Source organism: Canis aureus, chromosome 2 (genome assembly GCF_053574225.1).
Source record: "Canis aureus isolate CA01 chromosome 2, VMU_Caureus_v.1.0, whole genome shotgun sequence".
Taxonomy (NCBI): Eukaryota; Metazoa; Chordata; class Mammalia; order Carnivora; family Canidae; genus Canis; species Canis aureus.
In genome coordinates, this window is record NC_135612.1 from 51960747 (window position 1) to 51977075 (window position 16329).

The window sequence follows — 16329 nt, forward strand, 5'->3', positions numbered from 1 at the left end:
GGGTACAGAGGAATATTCGGAGCCTTGGGTGGTCCAGAGGGAGTTGAAATTGAATTTATTTAACATCTGTGAAATAGAAGACAGTATTTAAGATAAAATCTGCAGTAACTGTCTTGCTTTCACAGCCATGGGGCCATCCTGACAAAAGTGAGGAGGACACAGCTGATTCGTTAAGGAAAGACAATGCTACCTCTAAGATGGCATCTATGCACTATTGTTCTAAATGACAGCTGGCCAATCACAACACAAAGTGAAAACTTTGCTTCTGTTATGCTCATTTTCTCATTTTCTCAGGGACCCCCTTCAGTGTGGCGTGACTGAAGTTTTTAAGAAGCCATTTGCATTGTTAAAGGCAAAGTTAGCTGCTGAACAAGACTCAGGACTGAAGAGATGCCTCTGACATTCAAAGCAGTGTCCCGCCCCCCACCTCCACCCCAGTTTCCAAAATGCCTACCAACAGCATCATTAGCCCCTTTTTTTGTCTCCAAAGTTCATAGCTCCTGTTCAACTCCTCTGAAACACTTCCTACAATGAATACAGAATGAAATGTGGACTCATGCATTGTAGGAATTGCACAGACATTTTAAAAAGGAAGAAATTGCCAATGATCAGTCCCCCTTGTGGAAGTTTACAAGTCAATGGTGCCATGTGAGGACTTTCTGCAGGGGCTTCCTCTGCCAAAGTCCTCCATTCATATCTAAGGGTCTTTCTTTCCATTCCTCTGAGCCAGGAGACTTGGCCGCATTAGTCCAACCCCCATCATTTGTTAGCTAGCAAGTTGAGAATGTGACAGAAACAACTAAGCCACTGGGCTCAGAACTAAATAAAAGATGTAAACACCTGAATTTAAAAATTTAAGTCTTGCAGATTGAGGCCCCACTGGATAAGAAATAAAGGAAAAACCTATCCTTCCTTGCCTGGAAGGCTAATCAGGATAGAAGGCCTTGGTTCAATTGAGGGAGGTGTTTGCTGTCCCTGGTGCTGAAAACAGATACCCAGGAAGAATCACTGGCAGGCCAGAAACTACGCCTTCGTCAGATTGAAAACTCTTTTAGCAGATGCTGACTTTAGGTGGCAGGTCCCAAAATATGTTTCAAATGTCTCTTTTTAAATGAGACATTTGAAGTACTATTGCCATTTTAAATGAGAGTAGCCCCTAAGTGGCCCTAGTTTTCTAGCAAGACAGAGTTAATGCATTGCCATAACACCAGTGGGAAACTCTTCAAACTTCCTCCCCATTCATTCCCTACCAGCATATTCCCTCGTGTGATTCCAGGACACCTAACTCTTAGAAAAGAAGACTACAAATGGATGCAGCTAGGGGCTGCAGAAATTGCCCACTGACTTCTTTTTCCCAATACCAGTTACAGACATGGGATTAATTTGGCTTGCTGTGATTAAATGTTCCTGAAGGAAATATTTGGATAAAACTATACCACATACTGGAACATGGTCCCTGAATTCCTCTCCACACCTAATTATATTGTCTCATTTTGAGAAACAGAGCAGAGCTTTTACTGTGTTTGAGAGAAGATCTAAATTCATAATCGTAACTACTTCCTAACTGGCCCCATCCCCCCTTTCAGCCAACACACACACACATACACACACACACACACACACACACACAAAATCTTAGAAGTGAAACCTATTTGAGAAAGAACATGAATCTTCCCTTAATAGTACACAAATCTTTTCCAGAGAAAGCAGGACTGCTGTTTTCTCTCATATTCAATGTGAGAGTTTTCTTGTCCTGACTTGCTTTCTTTTCATTGTATTTTGACAATGCCCTTGAGCTCACCTGCCATAGCCCACACACATAAACAAGAAGGGTCCTTGACTCTGTGGGGCCACAGGAAATTAACATGGGTCATTTTGGTTGCCTCCAACTCCACTGGGCTTGGGGGAACTTTTGCTTTCAGACATGAACTATAATCAATCTTTTCCAGCCTTGAAAAGGAAATATCCCAATGGCCTCTGAGAAAGGCTAAATTCTCAGAGAGAGGAAAGGGGGAAAAAGCATTAAAATAAGTTCTTCTTGTTCTTGTTAACATATTAGATCAAATTTTCCATATCCAGTGAGGTATTTCTCAAAAGATGCCTCTGAAATCCTTAAATAATCAGCCTTGTCACTAGGAAGTTACACACTGAAACGACTTGTTCAAGGCAGGCCTCCACAATACTGTGAAGGAGGTTACCGCCTCAGGATTATCAGAATGAATTATGGAACTCTGCCCTAAACCAGTTTGCATTCTCCAATTTCACACCATAATTTAAAATCCTAGTCATAACCCAATTTGGACTCTCATTTCAAAGAAAGCTGAAATGCTTTCTGTCTGCTAGACAGCTACAGGGGGAAAATCATCTGGACAGAGGTCCAACATGAAGATGTTGCTTTTCTATATAAAACAAACAAAAATGGAGCCCTATATAAAACAAACAAAAATGAGAAGCCTGAACTTGAGCAAAGTATTTGTAGATTTGTTAGGATTTCAGGTATTCGGCTTTATTATGATTCCTTTTTGGAGTGACTCCCCCTTTTTTAAAATCATCCACAGCTCTTAGTTACATCACACCTGGTTGTGGCTTGGAGATCTAAAGGAAATCACACTCCAAAGATTTAACTTGCCAACTAGTCACCATTTGCAAAGTACTTAAAATAGTGGCTGATGTTACAAACACCTAGGATTTTTTTAGGGCCTGTAAATGACTTCACTGCTGTAACCTTGGCAATCTGGCCTCAGGATTTACTGTTGAAGGGGGGGAAGGAGGTTCATTTTCAATCAGATGCATTTCTCAGTGGGAATCCCACTCACACCTATTTGTTGGTGCTCAAGGCTATCAGAAGTGTGGTTTAGCATTTGGTTTTCACTCAAGCAGTTCATTCTATCTTAGGGTTATTTCCCCATGTACAAAATGCTGGCCCCAGAATGAACATAATACTACTTCAGGTTCATTATTACTTTGGGTGCCTCCTGAAAAATTAGTTTTACCACCTAATTTATACAGGAAGCTTTCTATAGTCTTCAGTTAAAAAAACTTTACACTTAAATCTACAGAATTTCATAAAATCAACAATATGATACAGAGTTAAATGCAACAGGAGATGCCATTTTGCTATAAAATGTCCAGGGTTCCAGGCCTGAAAACAAAACCTACCAACAATCCCTCTTCAATGAGGGATGAATGGGTAAGCTGTCCTCTTTCTGCTTGTATTTTTGTAAAGGTATTCTCCATCTCTCAATGCTCAATGGTCATCATTCAAAGAGAAAATTGCCAATGCTATAATTCTAGAAACCAGACTGCAGGAGGGATTTCAGAAATTTGAAGGAAAAGCTTTTTGTGCACCTCAAAACAAGGCACATTACAGAGCAGCTCACAGCTCAGCACCAGCAAGCCTATTTGCAACACTCACAGCCCAAGAGTGGGTCCTATGGTGCTCACAAGCACTTTGACAGCTATGACCTCATTAGGTGCTCATTATAAGCCTCTGTGACAGGAAAGGGGTTGTTAGCAGCTTTTTTGTTGATTAAGAAACTGAGGCACAGAAGGGATAATGCTTTTCAGCAGAAGTAGAGCTCAGAGGTCCCCTCTCTCCTAGGCCCATCATCCTCCTCCACTTCACTCACCATTTTAATCATAGACAGTATTTAAAATTGACCCCATGTCTTTCCTAAAGAAATAAAAGTGAAAAAAATTAGAAATTGCATTGAAAATATTAGAAGGCGCCCAGGAAAGAAAACAACAATATTGAACTATCCCCAGAATTATGAAAAAATCGTATTTTTAAAAAATAGGGGTTGGGTTAGGCATGATGAAATTGTTTTAATAGTAAATGTGAAGAGTTGATCATTGTTCATTATTGTGTTTTCAGAGCCATGTCAAGGACAGAGTTGAAGCATCTATTCATACATAATGATCTGTGGAATAGAGGGTCTAGTGTTCCGGTGATTTCTCCAGTGATTTCTTCTACCACATTGTTCCCTAAAGAGGGAGCATGTTCTCAGGTTCATTTCTGTTCTTATGGTATAAACCTTTCTTGTGCTATCACAGTAAAGATCTCATTTGATAGAAAAAGCCTTTTATTCCCTTCAAGATTTAGATGCTGCAAATCTTTGTGTCAATATTATAGCCACTCGCTAAATAAATAAAGACTTTGCTGACATATTGCGCTCCTATTTGATAGGGGCAAAGTGTACTCACATAGGTAGGGGCCTGGAAAACAAAAAAGAAAACCATGGTTTGTCATTTACCAGTGTATTTAAAAGTCAGGGAAAAAAGCCAGAAAAATTTGAAGGAAAAGCTGTTTGTGGCAGGCTCTCCTTTCCCAACCAAGCCGGAAGGAAGGGATGACTTCAAAAAGACAGACTACAGCATTATAATAGGCTTGTTGTTCCAGAGTCTCTTGTGCAAGAGCAACTGATGAGGTGCTAATGAGGAGCTAATCACTTGGTCCACAGAGCTGGAAAGAGACTGAAGGATGGCTGTGAGAGCACACTGTTTTCTCCTCCAGAAACATAGGCTCAGTCACAAGTGAGGCTGATGCTCAGGTGAGGGAAGAGGGAGATGGGCTCAGAGGGCTTCCCCTGATTTTTCAGAGATAAAAGCCAGCCTTTAAGGGGTGGATTCAGGGACATTGGAAGGACCACAGGAGTTCAGAGTCTGGACAGCTTTCCATGGCAGGTGAACTGTCTGCACAATGAAAGGGGGGTGACTCTGTAGAGTGTGCACACTTGTTCTAGAGGAGACTTGAAACATGCTTTATTGATCCTGATCAGAGCAGTGGGTGAAGTGGATCGGCTTGCCCCTTCACTGGAACCAGAGAGGCGGCTAGTCTGCAACTGGCAGCCAGCTGCCCCCTTGTACTAAGGACACTTCCACTTGGCCAGGATAACTGAAGTGACCTGTGCCCAGTCACCCACCAAGTAACACCCAGTCCAGTCTGCTCACTTCCAACTCAGGATGCCTTTCATGTCCCATGGAAAGGGAAGATCTGATTCTTTCCCAAGTTCTGATTCAATCTGAATGTTTGAGTTTTCTACCTAACTGCTTCAGCTCCAAGATAGCTTCAGGAATCTGTTTGAACTAATTCACATTTATTTCTGTACTTAGTATGTATTCTTCAAGCTTTCCCACCCCCATCCCCCAAAATTAATTAAATAAAATCTGCACCAAGGTTTGGTTTGGTTTGGTGTTTCTCCTCGAAAACTAGTCCAGCCTTTAAATATAAAGGCTCTGAAAACTTAGGATTTAGTCTCCTTTGAAAAACCCCAACTCCATAAATGACTCATAGTAAAAAAAAGTCAAAAGCTGTGTGATAATTACAAAAAAAAAGAGAGAGAGAGAGAGATGAACTATAGATAAATTTAAGAGGCCACATACCTGGAGCACACTTATTTGCACATACATTAACACAGGGCTCATTGGGAAAAACAGAAAGCCCACATTGACTTGTTGGATCATATTGGACCAAGAGGGGTGTAGATAGATGTATTTGCGTGTGTGTCAGGGATGGGGTGCATATGTGTGCATGTAAACAATTATCATAAGTAATGAAAATGAAACGTGAATGTAGTTTGCACGATGTGAGCTTGAGCTTTAGAACAAAACATAACACTTATAATTGCTTTTAAATAAAGTCATCAGGTTTGCCTCTATATGACTGTGACATTACTTGGCCCAGAAATCTATTTTGCCCAGTCAATAAACACAATGTCCTTGAGCTGGCTTTCATTTTTCCTAAAGAAATATCTAAGAACATACAAGGAGATTGTTACTCATATTCCAGGCAAGAGGCAAAGTAGGAAAAAACGATTTCAGAGAGAATCAGGATCAGTAAAACCCCAGAGAAATATGTTCTCTGGACTTCACAGTATTCTAAAATCCTGAACTAAGTTTCCCAAGACACCTGTGATGATGTGTTGCAGTGCTAAGGAGTCTGAAGGTGGAGGTGTCTTAATCTGAGCTGCCTATTCCTAAGACTTTTAATGTAATAGCGTTAATTTGTAAAGAAGTTGTGATTTCAATTTTGAGGTTTCTGCTAGCCGCTTACGTCTTGATGTGGTACCACACAGTGAGTTAGAAAGGGGAGCGGATTACAGTGGAGCCCACCACTCCATAAGGAGAAAGCTGACAAGCTGGGACTTAGAGGACAGATGCACACTCTGTCCCAACCAAGAGAAGAGGAGCAGGGACTACCTTTCTCATAAGGAAAATAGGAAACACCAGCACAGACCCAGCGCAAGCCCTTTGTCCATCAGAACCCACTACTCCCCTGGCTACCTGGCAGCAGTTCTGATCTGTTGCATCCACACCTAGAATTGCTGCACCAGGGGGGAGGAGGGAGGCAGAGCAGGGCTCACTGATGCAGAGCACACTAATTCTTTATAAACCATTTCACTTTGTGCAGCACCGAAATATGCTGCAAAGCTGTTTGTCATCAGCAGAGTGGCTTTCATAACTGATGTGCAGTCCCCTCAGGGAAAATCAAGACAGTGACAACCACTGTCACTCCCACTGAACAGAAAGCTTGGCTCAGTACTGTGGTCAGAGAAAGGTTGAAACTCCCTTTCCTCAGGTCAGATCCCAGTCCTGGCTTCTCTGCTCCTGGAGGCTAAAAGTTCATGGATGGAGAGAGCAGTGGGTGGGAAGGGATGAGGGTTTGCTGAGGGTGGGCCACTGAGAGTTCCAGATAGGATTTGTGGAGATACACCACTTGCATCTCAATGAGCTTTGCAGTAAACTTCACTGCACAGAGGTTAATCTAGATGTCAACGTTGTCTGACAGCACTAAAATTACTCCGGGGCAGGGCTCCTTCACAAGTCTTAATATAACAGTCAATTCCATCCTGCCTGCAGGAAATGAAGGTTTTCTGCTTTGTGTGCCGAATCATTCAGCGCCAATTTTCTCACTGTTTGAAGTCCTAACTGTTTGTGGTCCTGGAATTCACCTCACATTAAGACTTTCATGGAGTTTGAGAAGCTGGATTGTCAGTCCCATGGAAGCAAGAGGATAGAGCCAAAAGGGAAAAAAAAATGTAAAAAGCATAAAAATGAAAGAAAATCTTCTTTACTGAGATTTACTTCTCTTCTGCATAAAGTAGAAATCAAATCGCCTGGACCAGGTTTATGTATTCACTCCAGAGGTGGGCTCAGAGTCATCGGCTAAATGTCACACAGCTGTTAAGTGTAGATAGAGCATGGAGAGTTCTCCAAGAAAGAAACACGACATTTCAGGAAGCTATTCATTTGAGTATACACTCTTCTTAAATGAAGGAATAACTATCAGACCTAGATTTGAGTATTGGCATTTCTCATTGGGCTTTTGGGAAACTGCATTCAAAAAATATCAGAGAATGAGTGGATATCTGGGTTTTCAATCTTCCTTTGGACTTTGAGGAAAGATATTTAATTGGTCATTGTCTAAAGTGAAAAGAAATCAACTCTTCTCAAAATATGTCAAACTGGAAAGCAAGACACCTAAGCAAGTGCCAAGGCACTTCTCAGAAATAGATAACCAATAGGCCTTTCCTCATCTGTGTTATCTTGTTGTATCTATAAACTTCTAGCTTTGTTGGCCATAAGTATCTCTTGCAAGCTACAAGTTTGGGCCATGGCACTGCACACAAAGGGATGTTTACATTGGTGACTAGAAAAAATTAACAGAGCTTACTCCCCTGCCTCCATATGATGGGAAATAGCTCAACACACTGGTTTAAGACATCATCCCAACTGCAAATATCAAACTGAACCTTGTTTTAAATTTGGAACTTAATTAGCCAAAGAGGAGGGAGAATCTGGATTTTATTACTCTGATCAAGAATTTCAAGTATTTTTGAGGGGGACTTCAATCTCCATAGATCTTATGAAATCAGAAAATGTCTATGTTGGCACACTAAGACTTAGGGCAGAGACATCTCTTGTTGCAAAGTATAGAATTGGGGGGGGGGGGCGGCAGTCAAGGAAACTATACTTGAGGAGATTGCACCAGGGAAATAGACTCTATTAGAAGCCAAGATTCAGATCCTCAGGGTTGACCAGCCTATGCTCACAACAAAAGACCTATCACCCAAAGTAGTGACACTGATGTTCACCACATCCACCACAGTCACCCTTCTGAAAGAGTATTATCAATATCTCACATTCTCTCTGTCCCATCCCACCTAGGGGGTGGTTGTACATGTATCCCTGGTGAATTCAATGCCAATACCCAAATGGAGTATGGTATAAATCATTTCTGCATGGTCATCTATCAGACTGCCAGGAGGAGAGATTTTCAGATGCCCAGAATGTTGTCACCAGCATAATTTAATTCAGGGAGCACCAAATGATCAAATTTTACAAGATGACATATTTCCCAGTAACATCACTTTGACTGGCTCTCTTAGGCCAGGCCATCTCTGGATATCTCACCCCCAAGGAATGTAAGGCTCAAAAAGACAAAGCATCAAGGAATCCATTTGCTGGCTCCAAGCAGACTTTCACTGAAGCCAGTCCAATTAAAGCTATAGATGCAAGAATATAATGTGTACAGGCCTACACTTCCCCTCAGACGATGATACCAGTGATATTAAGCAACCCCAAAGCATTTTCTGGAGTCTATACTGACATCTTAAAAATGATACAAAAACTTGGAATTTCCCTTTAGGATGTAAGTGTTGGCCAAAAAATTTTATTTAGTAACATAGAAAAGTTTGGCGTACCAGGGACCAAAAACAAAGTGGCTATGGCACCAAGCCGTGGGTTACAGGTGCCATTTCTTGCTGAAGGGCAAAGGCCATCAGGTATTCTAACTGGTTGTCTCCATCAGAGCTGACAGTAGCCATCCCAGAGGCATTTGAGGGCAGTTCTCTAGACCGTGGGCACGTGGGCTCATTCCACCAAGAACTATAGATGTTTCTTTGCGCTAGACTCTAGCAAAGCACAAGGAGGATCCCAAAGCTCAAGACTGTCCATTGCAGTAACCACACCTCGAATGAGCTAATACTGCTGCTGTTTGGTTTGAAAAAGAAGAGCAAGGACGCCACTCTGCAGGACTGAAGGGAAAGGACTTTGGTGAAGAATCCACAACTTAAAACACTGCCCTCTTTCCAACTTCCTACCCCTTTGAAATAGCAGGTGAAGATAAACATCTGTCGGTTTTTAAGTTCAGGCTACCAGTGGCCTGCGCGAGAGGTGGGCAGGCCTGTCTCCCTACTACTATCTTGGAGTAGTTTCTGCCAGCTTAGGGCATGTTGGTGGTGAATGGAGAAGCTTGCGAGCTGAGGAAGAGAGCCTGTGGAAGTCAGCCACAGGGCCCAGGCAGCAGCTGGAGGGCTGGCGTGCCTGGCTCCCCCCACCAACATCCCTCCAACCTAAGGATCATGGAGTCTTCCCTGTTTGCCTTCTATAATCAATGTCTTGCCCTTGGTAACTTTCCCAACTCCCCTTCTTTACCTGCTTCTCATCTCTCTCTTATTTCTATAATCAAGTGAAAAAAAAAAAAAAGTAACATCAGAACAGACTGGTTTGGTTTTTTGTTTTTTTTTTTTTTTTTTTTTTTTTTTTTGAGTGAGAAGGACCCTAAGGATATCTATTCTAACCTCTTAAATGTCTCAGATGAGAAATCTGATAGTCTGAGAGATTAGCGGACCTGGATAAGGTCACCCAGGTAACCAAAAGCAAAGCCTGGAGTTTCATTGACAGTCTCTCCACATCACTGTATACTCCCACCCAAGCTCCCATGTATCCTCTACCATCCCGGCATGACTGACTCACTTCCACTTTTGAGTGGAGTCTCACACAGCCCTGGAAGCTGGCTGTCAGCTCTCTTGTTGGTGTTGATTTCTGTAGTATTTAGCACCAAAAATATTTACACTAGTATATTCCACAAAGTAAGCATCACTAGAGAAGAATGGTAAGGTTCAATCTGAAGCCAGGAGGACCAAGCCTCCCATTGTCTCCAGTAGAAAGCCTTTCTCCAGGGATGATCTGTGCGTGATCTGCTGAGTGGAGGAACGTAAATCCCTCTTCTGTTAGCAAGAGAAGGCTTAGTGAGTCTCAAGATCCACTTTGGGGCTGGGGAATGTAATGAGAGGGCAGCATCTGGGACACATCCAAAGTCAAGAACAGGGAAGACACTTGGCCATGCCTCCCTAATCCAAGCGGTCTCCAACAGCAGGCCACTGTCACTCAACCCAGGAGGGGATCAGATGAGGATGACATGGCAGGACAGTCAGCCTGGGTGACCCACCAGGAGCTTCCACCAAAGCTCACAAATTTGGTCTGTATCCAGCCTCGCCCTAAGAGCTGCTCTGGCATATGTTTTTTGTTTTTTGTTTCTTTAATGTGGATTGTGGCGTGGAGGGATGAGAACTGGGTGGATTGGGGTGGCCACACTGGCTGAAAGGATGTCATTTTTAAGACTCATTCAACCACATTAAGCTCTTTGAAAATAAACAGATAAATAGGCATTTGCCAGCACTTTCTGGTGTACAAAGAGGCTGGGGGTGGAGAACGAGACCAAATGAGCCCTTTGGGCTGAAAGTCACCTCAGACACTTCACACTGTAACGTGGAGGAGTATCTCATGGGACCCATGCATGCCCAGGTCCACGAGCCCCTGGGAGCAGCTGTCTCTGCCTCTCACTCCCCCCAAGCCTGACAAGGGCCACCCTGGCATTCCAGGGCGGTGACCCAATGCTGTGAGAATCGAAACATTTCAAACCCCGCAGGGGCCAGAGATTAACAGGCATCTCTCGTTTGACAGGAACCTGAGACACAGGACAGGAAGTCTCCATGGTTCTTCTCACCACAGGAGGAACAGTGTCCTCTGCTTGCCCCCCAGGGCCCTGGGGTGCTCCTTCAGTTCCCACAGTGTCCTACTCTCTGCCTCCCTCACCCTCCAAAAAGCTTTTTATTTTTTTACCTGCTTGACATAAAATCGACATGTACCCTCCATACAGAGAGCATACATAACAAGGGAGGAAAAAGGCCCATCCTCCCTCTCTACTCCTTCTTGCTCGGCCACCCTTCATTCTTCCACTCTTAGGAGAGGCAGCTGCTCAGGGTGGATGTGACAAAGCCGCATCCCCATACAGTACCAGGGCCTGTGCAATCTGACTTTGGTCTCCTTCAGGGCTCCTTGCTCCTGAAGGAACTAGCTTCTCCCATTAGGCCATGATGCCTTCACACCCTGAGTTGAAAACCTAGCCTGTTCCTCATTCCCAGCTGCCCAGGAGCTTCCAACCCTTTCCCATGCCCCATGCTTCCCTGTCTATCAGCGACCATGAAGTTCTAGAAACACAGCCTATGAGATGGAAGCCACACAGGGTGTGTTTGGGGGACACTATCTATTCTGGAGTTTGTTTTGGCAGCAACAGGAGCCTTGGAGCTTCACGTCTAACCAGAAGACCCTTCTCCCTCAAGGCCCTCTGTCCATGAACAGCTTTCCTTTCATTACCCTGCTCAACATGAGACTGCGTACATAGCTCATCCTGCATTAACAGCCCCAGAATAGGCCCAGGGCCTCCATGCACAAAGACAGGGGGGATAACTGCCAGGGGACAGCCAAGGGTTCCTCTGACGTGGTCAATCCACCTAGCTCTCCTCAAAAGTCCTCAGGGATGGGAACCCAGCACAATGCCAAACCCACATCAAACCCTGGTTCCCCTCCCACCCAGCTGAGCAGCCTCACTGATCCCTGACTCCCAACCAAGGCCAACAGTCCAAACACAGCTCTTTTCTATTTGAATAAAAACATTTGTTCATAAAAAAAAAAAAAGAAAAAAAAAGAAAAACCACAAATAGAGGACTTAGTCCTAAACCCCATAGAGACGCCCACACTGAAGCTGACCGGGCCGCTCAAGCTGCTCCAGCCCCTCAGGCTGACAGGGCAGTGTGCCGGTCAGAGGCCCCCTGGAGGCCCCCAGGGGGCAAAGGCCAGTCTATTAGGTAGCTCTGTGCTTGGGGTGAGATGGATGGGCCAGTGAGCTGAGAGGGCCCTGTCCTCTCTCCGGCAGGAGGGCTCCGTGGGGGCCAGGCCATTGCCTTCCAGGGGCATTTCATTGTCACGTGTCAGGGAGGCCCAGGGATCTGCCCTTGTTACAGCCCTTGACAGCAGGGCTAGGACTGCAGCCCAGAAGCCTCCTTCTCTCTCGCTGGTCAGGGCTCCATCCTCATTAAGATGCCAAGCCTGTGGCTGTGGCCAGGCAGTGGACACCTCCCAGAGAGGCCCCAGCCCCTCCCCCACCCCCAGCCCACAAAAGCGATTTTTCAGCCCCTGAGTGTTCACAGCAAGCTCAAAGGCAGATGCATCAATCCTTCCAGGGGCTGGAAACGTGAGGAGAATGCCAAGGGGCCGGTGCAGGCACCAAATAGATTCTCCGCTGCCAGCTCCTGCCCACTCCACGGCCTTGCTCCCTGAAATAAGCACTGCCCCCCACTCTCGCTAGACCTGGCTTCCTTCCCTGGCAGTGAGGTTTACCTGGGACTTGCAAGAGGCCCAGGAAGTGGGGGCTAAGGATCTAGGGTGGGCAGGATGAGAAACAGGATACGGAGGGGCATACCTTAAAATGACCTACAAGGAACAAAGTCTCCTGCTATTGGAACCCTGCTGTGTCCACATCCACAAGCAACATGGGGAATATTCCCTACGCCCCCAAACTCCCCCAAAGGCCTGAATGTGGGAGGTGGGGCCAAGGAGTCTTTCCAGTGAGGAAAAGATGGAGGCAGTGCCTTGATAGGGAGGGTTCAAATTTCACTTTTTCTTCTGTGGTTAAGCCCAGAACGTCCAGTTCTTGAAGTTCAGAGAACAGATGACACATCTCTTTCAAACTGAGGAAGGAACTTGAGCATGGTTTACACCCAAGACGGATGTGGTCCATTGTCATCATGGTTTTGTGGTCTTGTTGGTTGTTCAGTGTTTAGTGGTAGGTGCCCTCATTGACTTCCAAAAGCATCAGGACTCTACTTTCTAGAATGGGCAAATTGGAGAATTGTCTTGAAGTGGAGGAAAGGGGAAGGCGTGGAGCAATACTCAGGGGAGACATGAGGGATTCCAGAGCCCCTGGGCCGATGTTACTTCCTGCTGCATCCTGAGAGCAGTGGATGAGGTCTGCCCATGCACCTGTGCAGCCCTCAGGAACGGTGGAGGGGTACCACACAGGTGCAGGGCATCACCTGCACAGCGGTGATTTGCACTCCAGCCCAGCGCCTCCTGTCCCAGCATGAAGACGGTCTCTGCATCATCACGGTCTTCCGCCCCAGAAAAGCCGGAGCCAAAGAACCATGGGCTCCAGCTTCGGTCAAAGGGAACTGCCATTTGCATTCATAACACTTAAGATTTTCTGAGTTGTTGTTACAGTCTTACGGTTTCTGTATCAGCAGTTTCTCTCTGTATTAGAGAATGTATCTCTCTGTGGATATAGATAGATAGATAGTTAGATATATATATAAATATATATATATATATATATATTCGCCAAACTGCCTTACAGGTTTTTTTCTTTCATTTTTTTCAGTGTTGTATATGTAGCAGGCACTTGAGTTTATGAAGATGTTTGCTTCAGTCAGGATGGAAGAAGGGAGTGTGAGGTGGACGAGGGGGGATGTGAGGCCAGGAGAGAGGAGGCAACAGAGTATGCATCCGTGACCACTAGCCACCGACCACTAGCCGAGGATGTCCAGGTAGATGGGGGCGGCTTTCCCCAAAGCATGGAGGACTTTGTAAATCTCCTTGATGTTCAGCCGCTGCTGGGGCTCCCTCTGCCAGCACCCCAGCATGACGTCGTACACCTCTTTAGGGCAGACTCGGGGCCGCTCCAGCACCCGGCCTTGGGTGATGCACTCGATGACCTGAAAAAAATGAGGAGAACAAGGACATTACAACCACAGACCCCTGGGCCCTGTGGCTCACACTCAGCAGTAGGCAACGACATTATGGAGGAGCTTCTGTGCAGAGCCGGGGTGTCCACCTGCACAGGCAGAAGGCTGGCTGGAGACAGCGCTGAGTCTCTCATTTGTCCCAGGCAGGCTGCTCTCTGGCCATGCTCACCACTGCCTTTTGCACCCCACCTCTTGAGCCAGGCCTTCATGGATTCACACACACACTCCTCCCTATACTTGACTCTTCCTCTCTAGTCCTGTATCTTATCTGGATGCACTCATTGCTACTTGGCAGTGGGGATTGGCATCTGACCTGTCCCTCCCCTCTTATGAGCCTGGGTGACTTTGAAACCCCCTTGAAGGAACTCTACACCAGCCAGTCTCTCCATGCCTCCCTTCCCTCCCACCCCCAGCCTCTATACATAGCACCAAGCTTACATCTAACTCTAAGCTGCCATGCCGTTCCCTTTCTCAGTGAGGCACCTACTCCCTTGCTCTTTGCACTAACCCAAACATTTGGCTTCTGTTAAAGTCCTTCACACCAGGACTACTGCTTGATTCACCACTTCCCAGCTGGTGACCAGCACAAGCCAGTGAACCTGACAGGGCCTCAACAGCCTCACCCAGAAGATGGAGATCAAATGCATGCCTTGACTACCTCCTGAGTAGTCGTAAGGTCCCAAGAAAGCCAAGAGCATAAAGCATGGCCCAACATACCACAGGGGAGGTGCAAGGAGGAGTAGGAAGAAAACAGCCATGGCTGGACCAGCCCCAGCTGGCCATGTAAGGACCAAGCCTGGAATTTGTGGTTCATTTCCAATTTCTCAAAAGCACTTCTTTGCTGACATCGAATATGTGACTTTTCAAGTTTTCATCTTCCTCATCTTGGATTGCTTTTTAACTTCTCTCTAACTCTATCACTGTCAAACCTTGGGCAACTTACCCAAAACTCCAGTTTCCTTGCTCAGAGATAGGTTGTAATGACAGACTACACAGAATCATCTCCAGTCGAATGCCTCTGGTAGCTCTGCCCTCACTAGACTGTGTTCAGCTGGGCAAGAGAAGTGCCTTTTATCTCCTTTATCTCTCCATGCTGCCCCCAACAGCGCCTTGTCTGGGACATTGTCTTATGTCACACTGACCCTAAGACAGCTTGTCAAACCTCCACTATGTCAGCACTTTCCTGGTCCTATTCACCCCAGGGTCGGCACCAGCCCATGAGGCTCATTTCTGTGCCAGCCTGATAGGTCTCTAGCTGCTCATATGCTCCATTCTTATTAGAGCCCTGTTTCCACACTCCATTACCTTCACCTCCACGCAAAGGGACCCAGCTCAAACTACAGCAGCTGTTAATGCTGCGATCAAAAGCGCTCGGTAGTGTCTCTTCCAGTGTGGGGCTTGCTGGGTTGTCAACTTCCATAAAGAAACCCATGATCAGTGGCTGCCAGTACCTGGCTGCCCTGAGGTGTGGAGTGGGACAGGTGGCTAGAACCAGAAAGCCCACCTTAAAGGCCAATGTCTCACCAAATTGTGTTAGAAATTATCAGAAACGCCATGTTGGCTATGAAAAGCTAGCTTAGTATCCAGGGCTGACACCAATAGTACCCTCAGCCCAGATCCCCTCTTTACTGGGGCCACCAAACTACAGGGAGGCTGTGTTCAGAATGTGTGTGCTTGTGTGCACCCATGTTTGTGCATGTGAGCGTGTATGTTTGCGTTTACCACCAATCACACACCCCAAGAAAACACCAACAACTTTTTAAAAAATACTGCAATGTGTGTTCTGATACATGCTTTTTTTAAAAAAAAAAAAGTTCATCCAAATGTTTTGTCCTATTTTGGGAAATGTGGTCAAGACTCATTCAGCTTGTGATTGATGAGATATTACAGATTTAAAGAAATGCTTTCTTTTTAGTCTCTGAAACTCACTGCTTAGAGCACAAGAAAGCAAAGATGAACACAGCTTCCACAAAGATATGTTCTCAAAATTCAGATAAAATTGCAATATTAAAAGGCCCTTGCATTCATGTTTTTGTATAAAACAAAAAACCATAAGAATAATTGCAATCTCTTATAGGTCTGCTAGGTTGGGAATCTGAGTCTGTTACCGTCTATTAACTATACTGTATTCTCCAGGGAGCATGAGTCTGGTCCAGACATAAATGAGAACCATTCTGACTGGCTTTGGGGACAAGAGTCCTGTGACCATGGCCCACGTTTTCTCCACGCCACAGAAGCTCCCATCTGAGTCTCTGGCCAGTCATCTCCAGAACCCCAAGCAGTTCCCTTTCCTTTGCCCTAAATCTCAACAGGTATTCATGTGGAAAGTACTGAGCTATTAATACAGCTCAAGTGCTTAGAAGAGCGTCTGGTACTAAATGTTAACTATTGTTAAAGTCTGATGACTGGTGTTTTTATTATTATCACTATAAATCAAAATTATAAAAACATATAATGTGTTTATTAT

At 45.2% G+C, this 16329-nt stretch overlaps 1 protein-coding gene across 3 annotated transcripts in view; it reads right to left on the reverse strand.

Moving 5' to 3' along the window:
* Window positions 1–3692: 3692 nt before the first annotated feature.
* NTRK3 (neurotrophic receptor tyrosine kinase 3) overlaps window positions 3693–16329 on the reverse strand; it is a 384145-nt gene continuing 371508 nt past the window's right edge. For all 3 annotated transcript variants that reach the window (XM_077871684.1, XM_077871673.1, XM_077871694.1), the window contains one exon: window positions 3693–13832. In XM_077871684.1, the coding sequence (XP_077727810.1) occupies window positions 13647–13832 (186 nt within the window). In that variant the 3' untranslated portion in view covers window positions 3693–13646. The remainder of the gene's footprint in view (window positions 13833–16329) is intronic.